General features: G+C 34.3%; 1 protein-coding gene across 4 annotated transcripts in view; it reads right to left on the bottom strand.

The window, feature by feature from the left end:
• Positions 1-3,537, bottom strand: part of LOC124369090 (SH2B adapter protein 2) — a 74,572-nt gene extending 71,035 nt beyond the window's left edge. For all 4 annotated transcript variants that reach the window (XR_006923037.1, XR_006923038.1, XM_046826816.1 and 1 more), the window contains exon 1: positions 2,507-3,537. Coding sequence is in view for 2 of the 4 variants with exons in the window: in XM_046826816.1 (XP_046682772.1) it covers positions 2,507-3,145 (639 nt within the window). In the remaining 2 variants the exon portion in view is untranslated. The remainder of the gene's footprint in view (positions 1-2,506) is intronic.
• Between the last annotated feature and the right edge of the window lie 9,902 nt (positions 3,538-13,439).

The raw sequence follows: 13,439 nt of genomic DNA, 5'->3' as shown, positions 1-13,439 counted from the left end.
TTAAATGACAATTTTAAATTGTGAAAAGTGTGTGCTAAAACGGTGCCTAAAATTCTAAAGTTTTAGCAAGAAGTTCACAAAAAGGTTTGAACTGACACTTTGTAAGTGACTGAAAATTACTCAAATTTTTTGCAATCAATAATAACATGTGATGAAACGTGGTTTTATACTTATGATCCAGAAACAAAGCGCCAATAAATGTGCCCAACTTCGAAAGAGCCCAACTTCCAAGAGCCAAAAAGGCTCGAATGAGCAAGTCTAAATTTAAAACAAAAATTATTGTTTTTTTTATATCCATGGGATTGTGTTCCTTCACTGGGTTCTTGAAGGTCAAACAATCAATCAATATTACTACCTTGAGGCACTTTCTAAACTACGTCAAATAGTAAGAAAAAAACTTCCCGTAATTTGGAAGGACAAAGTGATTATTCATGTGTTCTCCATCAAGACAAGTGATTATTTATAAAATTAAAATTAAAGTTTTTTTCAATGTCAGTATCGTTATTTAATAGCCACATCTTATACATTATAAGAAAGTAGTGAACGATGCTAGGTGAGTTAAACTATAACAGATATTCTTATGGCAACTGACAGGAATACATCAGCTCTTGTTTCTATATACTACATAAATAGCCTATTATTATGAATTACTCAAAACACCTTTCAAAATTGTATATTTCTGTTCCTGAGAAAATTTGCTTCAATGGGGATTTAGCACTGTACAACTGTGATCAGTAATAAATTAATATATTTTCAATACTTCATGTTTTCCTTCACAATATGGATAAAAAATATGTGTATTAATTTCAAAAACGAATTACTACACTAATACATTCTGATTCCATGATAATTTATAAAAAAGTGTTTGGTACTTGAAATAAATGGTATGATTGGTGTGTTATTTAGCAGGAAAAGTTCTCGGTAATTGTATAACATTTTTAATTTTGAAATATATGTTATTCATAAAGAAAGAAATATTTATTTATTGGTCTGCTAAGTGCAAGAAAGTCAGTTTACACAACCATTCAAATAACTAAAGGTACATTGTGTAAACTTATCAGCAATGTTAAGTAGGCCTAATATCAATCTGGCCTGCCAATCTGTTTAATGAAGCCAGTGGTTAATGAAGAGCCAGAGCCCACAGTGCTGGCTGGAGGCGTTCATGACAGTACTAATCAAGTAATGGATAAATGTTCTAGAGAGTTTAATAATGTCATATAGCTCACAGTGATAAGGAAGAAACAAGACCTCAATTAGTTTTTATTAAATATTTCAGAAAAAGACGACAGTTTCCAAAAACAAGTTTTAAGATAAAATATTCAAGAATTCTTTTTTCAGCAATTAAAATGTTCTTGCCTATTATTTGCAATTTGTATATTCTATTAAGTTACATATGTCAGAATGAAACGTTTTTAAGGCAAGTGTACTTATATACAATTATCAAATTTTCCAATTTAGGTCACTGCTCTTTTTAAATTTAAAATTAAAATAAATATATATGACTCTACATATAAAAACTCCGCCTTAGGGCAAGTGAGTGATATCATACACATTTTTAGTAGTTTACTTCATATTTATCCATAATTTAACCAATTTGTACTAGTATTTGTAGAATATATCTTTTGTGCGATATCATTAATTGATGTTATTTTTCATACAAAATATCTTGTATTTAATCTATGTCAAGACAATCAAACAGCCGTTTGTCTTTTATAAATCAGTTTGGCCACATAAAGGACATCTAGCGAGTACAAGACAAATTCATCAGGATATGTGGAGTTCATAAGAAAGTGCCAATGGCTAAATTGCCTTAAGTTATGGGACTTATACCACTGGAGGGTTGTAGAGTAGTATAGAATGGCATCTTTCTCTTTAAGCTGCTTAATGGCCATGTTGACTCTACAGAACTACTTCTCAAGAGTCAATTTCTGAGTATCAATGGGGACAAGGTCACAGGAGTTATGCATGAAGACACCCTACTCTCCTCAGCCTGAAAAAGGCTATGTCAAGGATACAGGAGGTTGGAAATAATATACCCAAATACGTGGAGTTTTTTAGTATGAGTCGAACTTTTTTCCAAAAAACAAAAACTATGATGAAATTGGCATCTGAGTCAAGCTAGTTTAAATCTTGCAAATAGCAGGCTGTCACAAGTATTTATTATTTACTACTGTTTGAGCATGTATCCATTAAAGTTATTGTGTTGTATCGCATTGTTGTCTTTGTTGCATCTGTCTTTGTTATTAATATTTTATCATCACTATTACTATTTATTATGAACTATATTTAATTGACACTCTGTTAGCGTAACGTGTGTATCTTTTAACGAATCCATCTTGGACATGTTCTAATTTACTTTTTTTATTATTTAAGTTGCAACATAATCCTCAATGTCCATAAGGAAATTAAGACCGTAAAAGAACTTAGATGAAGCTTTAAAAAGAGTTAATAACAATAACTTAGTAAGCTACTGGTTTAGTACATATTGCTTAGTGATGAGACCTACCTTGGGAGGAGAGTAAAATTCCAACATATATCCTCCAACAGTCTTTACTAAAGCCAACCGACACTTTTCCCATTTCTGATTACTGCAGCCATCAATATTTTCACCCATTAAATAATTCACAATACCTTCTTTCCTACACTCGACAACAATTTTTGCTAGTTTAGTTTTGGAATGTTTATCATTCTTCATGTGCTTATCATGTGAAAGTTCTACTTCATCTGAGTGTTGTTTTTGAAAAAACCCTTTACCTTTACGCAACCCTTTGAAAGATAATCTTCGGAAAAATGGTTTATATGGGACTTTAGGAGATGGGGAATCTGTTTCATGCTCGGAATAATCACTGAATTCTTCATGACTGTGAGAATTATGATTGGAAGATCCTGGAGGTAGAACATTACCATTTGGCACTTTTTTACATTGAATTTTCAAAGAATATTCATTTTCAAAGTGATCCACAAAAAAGTCTACAAACTTAGACAAAAAGTCCTTGTATGCAACAGTTGGTCTTACATTCTCTGGAAGATTAGCTTCAACATAACCACACAATGCTTTTGCAAAGTCAGCAGCAGCTACTTTGGCATGTCTATCACAAAATTCTATCCAACTTAAGTGCTCATTTTCATAATTAGCACTAGCCATTTTAACGGCAGGATCCTATGCCACAACACATTTTAAAAACGTTTCGAACCATTTCAATAAAACATTTACTTTTCTACTGCCATAGACTAACTATTCCACACGAGAGAAAATCACGGTCGTAAATAAATGCTATCTTAAACCAAATAACAATGTTTTTAAAGAGGGTGTGGTAAATTTTGAGGTTAAGAGACATCTCAAATGCTAAGGCTAAATTAAAGAACACTGAGATCCTTGTGAGGCACAATTCATTGACTGATTAACCTAAACTTAAAACACACAATATTGGTTCACAACAACAATCATAATCCAAATAATATTAATACAACGTAAGACATGGCAATAATTTTAGATTTAAGGTCATGTTTATCGGATTCTTGTCTTGTTGTTCTATTCTGTAGAGTCTGTTCAAAAATATTTTAAACATATCTCAGACTGTCAGTGAATAGAGTCTACAAATTTAGCTCAACTGTTAGTAACATAGAAACGAAAGTAGTAGAGATATACGTATATATTTTCGTAATCTTTCATGCTTTTGGTCATGTGCAGTTTCTTGTAAATCATAATCTGAATTCTCATTATGAGAAACATAATGTTACAGGGGTTGCGGTAGAAATGTTGTGTTAAAAACGTATTACACATTATTATATTAATCTAATTTACATAATATATGTAAGAATGTTACTGTATACAATATATATTTCATTATTTCTGAATTAGATTTATTGTATTTCTCAATTTGTTTTCATACATCCTTATTACTACGTTATTTTCAGCTTATTTCATGTGATTCGTTATATATATTTAAAATATGAATACAATAAATCTACTTCAGCCACAACGAAATATAAATTGCATACATTACAATTCTTATCTACATGATACAAAATCCCAAGAGATAATGTGAGTGGCTGCAATAAACTATATCGCGACTAAGTATGGTCTAAACACAAACAAAACCCGCAATGATGATATTACACTTAACATAATAAATAAACGTTTAATTATAATCTAAAAAGCAGATCTTAAAAAGTTATGTTCGAAGTACTTTTTCAGAATAAGTAAAACTTCTGTGTACATTTTTGTGTGCGTTTGCTAAGCCCGTTTGATGTTTATGTACAGTATTGTTTACAGTGCTGTAAGGAAACTTCATAAAAATATATTAAAAAAGAGAGTTTAAAGCTGTAATTGTCATTACGTTTGTGAATCGGCCTTGGCAGAACTCTGTTTTTCTGTTTGGTAATAAGTTAACATTTCTAATAGTTACTGCGTTTAAGCAACAGTCTAATTACATACATACTTAACATAGGGCCAGAGTGAATTACACATTGACCCTTAGCGAATGCTGTAATCATAAGAGGGTGGCTTTTTACTAAAGCTGTCAGAGGAAGATCTATCTAATAGCCAAAGCCATAAGACCAATTGACTGAAAGCTTCCATGAACAGGTGAGCTTTAAAACCCCCCATAAAGAAATATATTTGTTATCTTTCGTTCAGTACGTAAATCCTCAAGTTGTGTAGTTAATAATTGACAGTTAAAATAATAAAATCATAAACAAGCAATGGCAGAATAGAAATAAAAGATTAGCGAGCCTAAAAAGAAGGAATTATTAGGAACACATTTCTCTGCCTTTATGAGCATTGTAAGAAAATCTGAGTCCTGGGTTTAGAGAATACAGAGAAAGGCGAGACTAGGAGGGGATATTCCGTCAGTACAGATAAAATCTAGGGAGTAGGGCCAAGAAAGTCCTAAATGTAAATAACGAGGACTAGGGGCTATTCCTTGAGAAATGTCTAAGCGGTACTGGCTTCTCTCAAAATTTATCTGACACAACAAAAGAAGTTTAACTAGTTATAATTAAATAAAACTATATATTACAATTGTACTAATATAAAAACGGTTGTCAGTTGAGTACGAGGAATAAGATGTCAAGTCAACAATAAAGGAATGGTGAAAATATTACTTACCTTTTTATAGAAAACCCTTTATATTTACTAATAAACATTATTTACTTCTTGTAAATATTCGGAAGGACAACAGGAAAAGTATGTACAAATTGTTGCATAAGTTATACTCTCTTACTACTTATCCTTTTGTACCAAAGGAATTAAATAGTATCCAGCATTTTTTCATAAATTTTTATATTGCTAGCATATCTGTAACAATAAAACTCTTTGTAAAGGTTTGTATAAAAATATATATTTTACTTTGTATTATTGTATAGCTCAAACTCACTTTCAGCCAAGTTCTGGTTTCTCCGTAGATACCGATTGGTCAACACAAAGAAATCAAGATGACCACTTCAACTAAGTGGACTAAACTGCTGTTATTGATCTTTAAAACTCAAGATAACAGTCACTAGTAAAATACACAAACAAGTGAATAGTTTTACTTGATCTCTTCCCTTTACTGTACCCTTAAAATGGAACACCCCCAGCGAAGTCTAACACCTCAGAGGGTGTCAAATTCTTAGGCAACAAGAGAGTGTATAATATGAAAAAGTCGAAAGTAAACAAAACTTCTTACTCTCGTGTCAGTTCTAGACGGGTTTGAACGGAATGTAACAAAGCATTTATCTGAAAGCTTGAATGGAGCGGAAAAACTACAAATACATAAAAGAATTATAATGTTTGACATTTATGAATCTTGGCAATATTAAAAAGAGAATTTAGTTGCGTATTACACATGTTTCCTGTGTATGGTTCTGGGTCGAACTGTAGAGAGACACAATTAGATGGTGCGCCCAAACATCCTTACAACATTTACTGTATTGAGGAGCCTAGAATAAAGTGTCTTTTCCTTCCATCTTACATCAAAATATCATCCATCAAATGCATCATGAAATCATTGACTGTATTAATAGACACAACAGATAAATGTTATCTCATAATTCCTAACTAAAACTGGCTTTATGCTTAAATGACAAAGACCTATGATACACACAGTCCTCCTAGATGACTTAAAATCCGTACAATTAAAAAAGGTTATTTTGAAATGACGAAATCTTTTGCTGAACTATTAAGTTCAACATTCGTAAAATCACAGAGAAAAGCATGGCCTGACAGAGAAAAAGTTATTGTATCCAATACCTATTTTGATGACACGATTAATTGAAAGAGACAGATAGCAATATTCGTCTGTTATGAATGACTTGTAAATACTTTATAACTAAAATTATATTCAACTAAGGGGTGTTCAGGAATGGTATGTTAGAGCTTTTGGCGTAGTCACCAATGACAACATGGCATACGAAGAGATTGAACAGGGTGTGATAACAGATCTAGAAGTCAAGAAACTTGACATTTAAAGAAGAATATAATAATGGCTATTTAGTCAAGTTGATAAAAAAACTCGTTACAACAGGCAGTAATGTACATCAAGAAACATAAATTATAAACTGCATTAGATATGTCATGTTCGTCGAAAAGAAGCATGACTACTCATTTAATCATAAGAAAACAATGAAACACAAAAACAAAAGAAAATAATACGTTTTCTAGTAAATCCAATGTGCGCAATCATGTGTGTTATTACTTTATAGCTGCGAGTTTTGTATAAGTGATCAATGAATACATCTTTTTATGTTAATATTTGTTACTTCCTTTTACGAGAAACGAGTACTAAGAACAGTAAATGAGTGTTCAGATCGAGAATGTTTGGGCCAGCAACAGTAATAACTTAAAATAGAACAGAATTCTTCTGTTAGATCAGAGTTATGATATGTTAATTGGCTGGGTTAGCATTGGTAATAACCATTAAATTGTGGATAGGATAACTACTCTATATAATTAACACGTAATAATAAATATACTTACAACTGACCATTAGAAGGTCTCAAATCAACACGCATGCTCAAACCTACAACGTAATATTTATCAACGATACACGATATACGAACACTAAATTACACAGATATAAACATTTATTGCTGTAACTAATGTTTGACTAACTGGCATGTGTGCTTTGCTATAACTTTAGCCTAGTTGTCGACAAGAGATTACTTTGTTGATTAGTCGACTCTAAGATAAATGTTAAATAATATCGATTCTTGCTACAGTTACCAATCAAAATCATTCTCTATTCATAATTGCCTTAGGTTATAACTTAACAAACATTTATTTAACAGGATAGAGATAGTAAAAGATGTGTCAATGGAGAGTGTTTGGAGTTGCACATAGGAGGCAATGAGACTTTCACTGCCCCCAATATTGATTACAAAAAATATAAATAAATATTATCAATTAGAGGAAGATGTATATTCTACAAAGAATTAATCTAAACGGCAGACCTCATAACCAACCATTCCTGTTTAAGTGTATAATACTGTTCGGGACCAAACACTAGATTTACCAATCCTAACACCAGGTAGAAAGAAGAGAGCACACGCAGGTGAACCCTTTAAGATCTACCTCAGTGTAAGCCACAGCCACCAATGCAGGGTCCCAATGAATAGTAGAAGAATTAAAATAAATCTTATTTTGTAAGGTGCTATTAGAAAGAAGAATAAAAATAAACCCAAATTAAACCTAATATCAGATGGCTTATTTGGAATAGAGGAAATCATTAGTGGCATATCGTGGTTGTGGAGTTGTGAGAATGTACTTTTTAATATGAGGTACGTGTGCTAACCTCACAATTTTTTGGGGGGTCACGCAATGCCAATGTTACGGGGGATGTAAAGGTTTCACTTTTTAACGGTATAGACCACATGGGCTGCAATTTGGCTGAGATGTGGTTCGGTGCACTACTCCGGTTAAATATTCGATTCATCACTTTATCGCCCACTCTAAAAGGAACTTGTACTACACCTCTATTGTACTGTTTGGATACTTAGGACGGATCAGATTGCAAAGAGCTTTATATCATCTATGTTTCATGTTTCTTGGTTCAGAATTAGATTTTAGAAGTTGAACAACATTCCATTTATTTTCTAAAGGTGTGCGGGTTGAGTATCCCAAAAATATTTCAAAAAGTTCTAGAGACAATAAGAGTAATAAGGTAATTATTTGCAAGTCCTATATAACGAATTGGGCTGACCTATCTTTGGGGAAGATTTAGTGAACCAATACCTAATGGGAAGAAAATTTTCAAGTAGTTAAAACAACATTTTATTGTTTGAAAAATAAAATTGTGTTTTGATAGATAATTTTAAATAGTTTTATTTATAAGACATTTATTTTTCATACTAGCTTATTATTTCTCAATACTAAAAATCTTGTGATTATATAAAGTTTTATTGTAATAGGTTTGCATTTTTAGAATTATAATTATTATAAAAAAAACATGTAAGTACCTGAAACAATGGTTCATATCCATATTCACATGTAATTCATCAACCATTTGCAATCCAATATTTACATTCAAAAATAATACTTTTAGTCTGCTATTCTATATTGACTATCTGCGTCCGGTTCATGCCAAGAGTTGTTAATAGGTATATGCTTTATTGTTTCATCTGCAAATGATGCCAAATAAACATTGAAAAAGTAAATATTTCTTGTTTGAAGCGCACTTTCTAAAATATTGATAACTTTTGTATAAATAAAAGTGTTGTGTTGTATTTTCATTATAAATCTATGAGGGATAAGTATTGATAAAATAAAATTCATTTGGTAGTATTTTTCAAGATGTTGTTTGTACTTATGCATAAATAAACAGATTTCCTACTCGGACAGCATGAGATGAATCCATTAAATATAACTGAGTCATCTTATTAGGATACTGAGACACTGTAATGTAAAACCTAAACCAAATCTTTTTTATTGCGGCGACAATATTTACATTGCATGGCAAACCTCATAGGTTTTTAATTTTCTGACATTCATACAATAATACACACTCAAACATACAATTTTCCAGTTACGCTTCTTTCATTCATCGCCAACACAACCCACTTAGTACAGCGGAGTCAGTCTTCTAATTGTGCGGTCTCCCAGTCGAATGCAAAAAACTCACCTACATTATAAAATGCTTGTGATACCAAGTAGCGTTTAAGATGAATCTTTAACGCCTTGGGCGTTGGAGCATCTTTAATTGAATTTGGCAACTTGTTGAGGAAATGAACACTCGTCTGCGATGGCAGGCGTTCATAAACCTCAATTCTGTGTCTCCCAATTCGGTAGTTAGCCCTCCCACGTCTCTCATACATATGTATGTCTCGGCCTCTAGTTAAGGCACATTTACTCATACAAAACAAAGTCGTTTCCAAAATGTAAAGGCACGGCAGAGTCAACAGCTGCAATTTCTTGAAAGCTTCCCTGCATAACTCTCTACATTGGATTTTGGCGATTATTCGAATTGCTTTTTTGGAGTCTGAATGCTCTTTGAAACTGTGTTTGCGAAGGTCCCCAAAAAACCACAGCGTAAGCCAGATGGGATAAATCAGTCCATAGTAAGCCGTAATCGGACTAGGGCAGTATTTCGCTAAAGATCTCAGAACAAGAATTCCTGAGCAGAATTTGGAGTAAACACAGTCAATATGCTCATTCCAAGTCAGCCCTCGATCAAGGTGCATTCCTTGGAATTTTGAAGTGCTGACTCCTTCCAGTGTGGAGTCATCTAACAAAATGGCAGGCCCAAACTGGTTGCCCGCAGTGCGCAAGGCAACATTCAAAACGTTGGTTTTTTAAGACTTTGTTGTAAGATTGAGGCTGTGGAAGTATTAGACACCGTTGTTGATGTCAGCAAAACCCTATTGTTCCATAACTTTCTTTGATATTGCATTGAAAAAGAGAATCGTAACCTATGATTATCGTAACCTGTCCTATTAAAACAAAGGCAGCTGCTAGTTCAGATATTGTCAAAACATTTAATTCTTACAAATTATTGGCTAAGAATTTGTAGCTTCCAAAGAGTATTTAACATTATAGACCCTAGTTGTGTTTATAAAAATTAATTAAATCACATCAAACATTTTTCTAAGTCATGAGATAACTACGCCACAAAAATTAATGTTTCACATAAAGTAGATATTGGAAAATAACAATGTCGACACTGTATTATCTTACCTGTAACAGGGAACGAGCTTCACTAAATGAGCTGTTGGCCTTAGGAGACTTGCCCTGCCACCAACGAGAGTCACAGCCACCTCTAACTCCTATACTGACATTATCTGCACTAACCTCCCTCCAGGTTAACTAAATATAGAAGTATGTAACACTGGTCTCTCAGATCATACCGGTCAATACTGCACAGCTGATCTTCCTAAAATACTTGACAAGTCAACATCTTCAACATATAGGGATACAAGCTAAAGGAATCTAAACAACCTAAAACACCTCTTAGCCACAGAAACTTGGGACAATGTGACACAATCAAACGACACTGGTGACGCTTATGACAATTTCCTTATCACCTTTACTAGGGCCTTAAATGTTGCCTGTCCATTCAAAATCAAGAAATAACACCACTCTAAAAGGAATACATACCACAACGAAGAAGCCTTGAGCTTACGGAAAGAATGTATTAAGGCGCAGGACAAGTTCAATCTCACAGGAAGAATAGAAGATAAGACTGAAGCAAACCGGAAGAAGACAGCTTATGATCTAAAACTCAGAGAGTTTAGAAAGGAGGCCAATACAGACTATATAAATCAAGGCCGAACTCCCTGACCTCCAAGAAGCAGAAGGCATGAATTATTTAGGAATAACAATAAATAATAATTTAACTTGGAAAAATCACATTGACAATTTATGCCTAAAGCTAATATCATCTCTATATGCCTTATGACGAATCCATGCAACTAGCAACCTTGAATCCACTAAAATAGCGTACTATGCGCTATTTGAAAGTCATCTTATGTATAGAATAGCAGCATGGAGAAGCACAACAAAACTCAACCGTTCAAAAGTCCTTAAAATCCAAAATAAATCAATACGATTAATGGGCAACCTAGGACATAGATAAAGTTGTAGAGACATTTTATAAGAATTGAAAATACTTACGGTAACATCCCTTTACATAATAGAAACAATATTGAATTGCCTAACAAGAGACCTTCCTCGAAATAGTGACCTCCATGAGCATAATACAAGACATGGTCAAGACTTCCCACCACCTCTTCACAGAAAAGCCTTATTTGAGAGAAATCCTACCTACGCTGGGAAGAAACTCTTTAATGCTCTGCCAGAAGAAATCAAGAATAATCAAAATAATCTTAAGAAAATGAAGACAGTAAAGAAGAACTGGCTACTGCAGAGAACCATCTCATGAGACATGAGAGGAAAGAGTCTGGCAAGAAACCAGGATATAGGAACGAAGAGATTTGACGAAAGCAGTGAAACCTTAAGAGAGGAATTGGAAACAATTTAGAAGAGTGTGGCACCAAGTGAATTATCATATGTAGAAGCTACAAGTGGTAAAAGTAAGAATGAGGAGAGGAGTACTAAAGTTAATGGAATTAATGAGCCGATATACCCAGCATCAAAACTGGTCACGATCCCACAAGACGAAACAGAGGTTGATGGGGCCAAGAAAATTTGAAAGACCTCCTAATATCAGGGGTTTGGGAAAACCAATGAGATGAATTAACAATATAAGAAGCTTAGTCAGATAATAGTATAAGAAATGGTCAGAGCAGAAAAGGTACTGGAAATCGAACGTAGAAGGACACTAGAATTTGAACAGCTGTGAAGAAACAAACTGGTAGTTATGATTTATGATATAAGCGGGGAGTTCAAGGATGTGTTGCGGCGAATCCCACTATAAATTTGAATTATGCACGTAATGTATTAGTGGCCGCGAACAAGGTAGCCAGCTGGGCCGACCGACCAATTAGTAATAACTTTCACAATGGGAGCCCCCTACTACCTGGAATACTCCTGGACATGTTCTGGTAAGCCCATGCCTGCCAACGATAGGCAAGCTGCCGGGGTGGATTTGGGGTCGCGTCGTTGTGTAGCTATCGTGTAGAGTAGGCCGGGTGTCAGGGTATGTAGATCGCTAGGCCCAATTTTATAGTTAGGGAACATTCGGACTCAGATCTAAATTATTAGCTAACAATATTATCATCAAAAATGCTTAGGTTTGGATGGAGGAAATCTGGTGGCAGATCCACGGTAAATAATTGATCACCTGGAGATGTACCCTCTTTCGGTCGCGAAGAGGCGAAGTTGTTAATATTGGTAACGCGAGCCGTTACTTCGGCTCATTAATTCCATTAACTTTAGTACTCCTCTCCTCATTCTTACTTTTACCACTTGTAGCTTCTACATATGATAATTCACTTGGTGCCACACTCTTCTAAATTGTTTCTAATTCCTCTCTTAAGGGTTCACTGCTTTCGTCAAATCTCTTCGTTCCTATATCCTGGTTTCTTGCCAGACTCTTTCCTTTCATGTCTTAGCAACTTGCCTCCAAAAAGTTCCCACAATTTTCTCTTCGAAAGATTCCGTCACACTGTATCTGCTTGATCCACTTTGAAAGACTCTGAATGGCACAACTTAATAATTCTCCAATGGATTAGTATCTAGTATATTTTATTCATCAAGTTCCGTAATGTCCTACGCTCTCAGCTTCTTCCTTTTGATTGTAGGTTCTTTCTTCCCTGTTTCATTCTCTTTCTCCTTTCTATTTCGGAGTCATTACGCTACTCAGACTTTCCAAAAACTTGTAGAATATCCTTCACCATTATGCTGCCTTTTCCTTCCCAAATTCTTCAACTTTCTTACGTCTGATCTTCTGAATCAGTTTTACTTTCTTTATTGTTTTACCTAGAATTACGTATAAGCAAGCCAACTTGATAAACAATTTTTACACTTTCTTCACTTAAGGGTCACAAACGCCAACTATATTTGATTTAGAGTAATTTTAGGTTCTCTTTTTAGAGCTTCCAATCAATTGTTCCAGCGTCTTCCTCTGACCTCGACTTGAAGGTAACCCCCTTTACACCATTTTCCTACCACCTCCCAGTACCCCGACCAGAGTACAAGGAGACCCACGCACCCTGGCAAAAAGCTGGGCTCAAATTAAGAACATTTCTTTTGGCCTAGCCATAGGGCACCGGGATCCTCGATCCGCTTCCATGTGGCCTGTACCTTTACATCGTTATAACGGCTCGCAAGTGTGTACTCTGTGACACACTCATCATTCGCTAGTGCATGCAGGCATATTCTCTTAAGGAAATTCGGGTTGTTTGCATGGCAGATAAGCCATTATGCAAGTATGAGGTCTTAGAATTGCCAGTCTAGATTATCTTCATAATGGCAAGTGTTTGATGCTTCTGAAGGCAAAAGAATACCACGGCCCAGCGTAGGGCCGTTTTTTCAAAGAATTTGAAGATCTGTGTATATGTAGGCT

Source organism: Homalodisca vitripennis, chromosome X (assembly GCF_021130785.1).
Source record: "Homalodisca vitripennis isolate AUS2020 chromosome X, UT_GWSS_2.1, whole genome shotgun sequence".
Classification (NCBI taxonomy): Eukaryota; Metazoa; Arthropoda; class Insecta; order Hemiptera; family Cicadellidae; genus Homalodisca; species Homalodisca vitripennis.
This window is presented reverse-complemented; position numbering and strand designations above follow the sequence as displayed.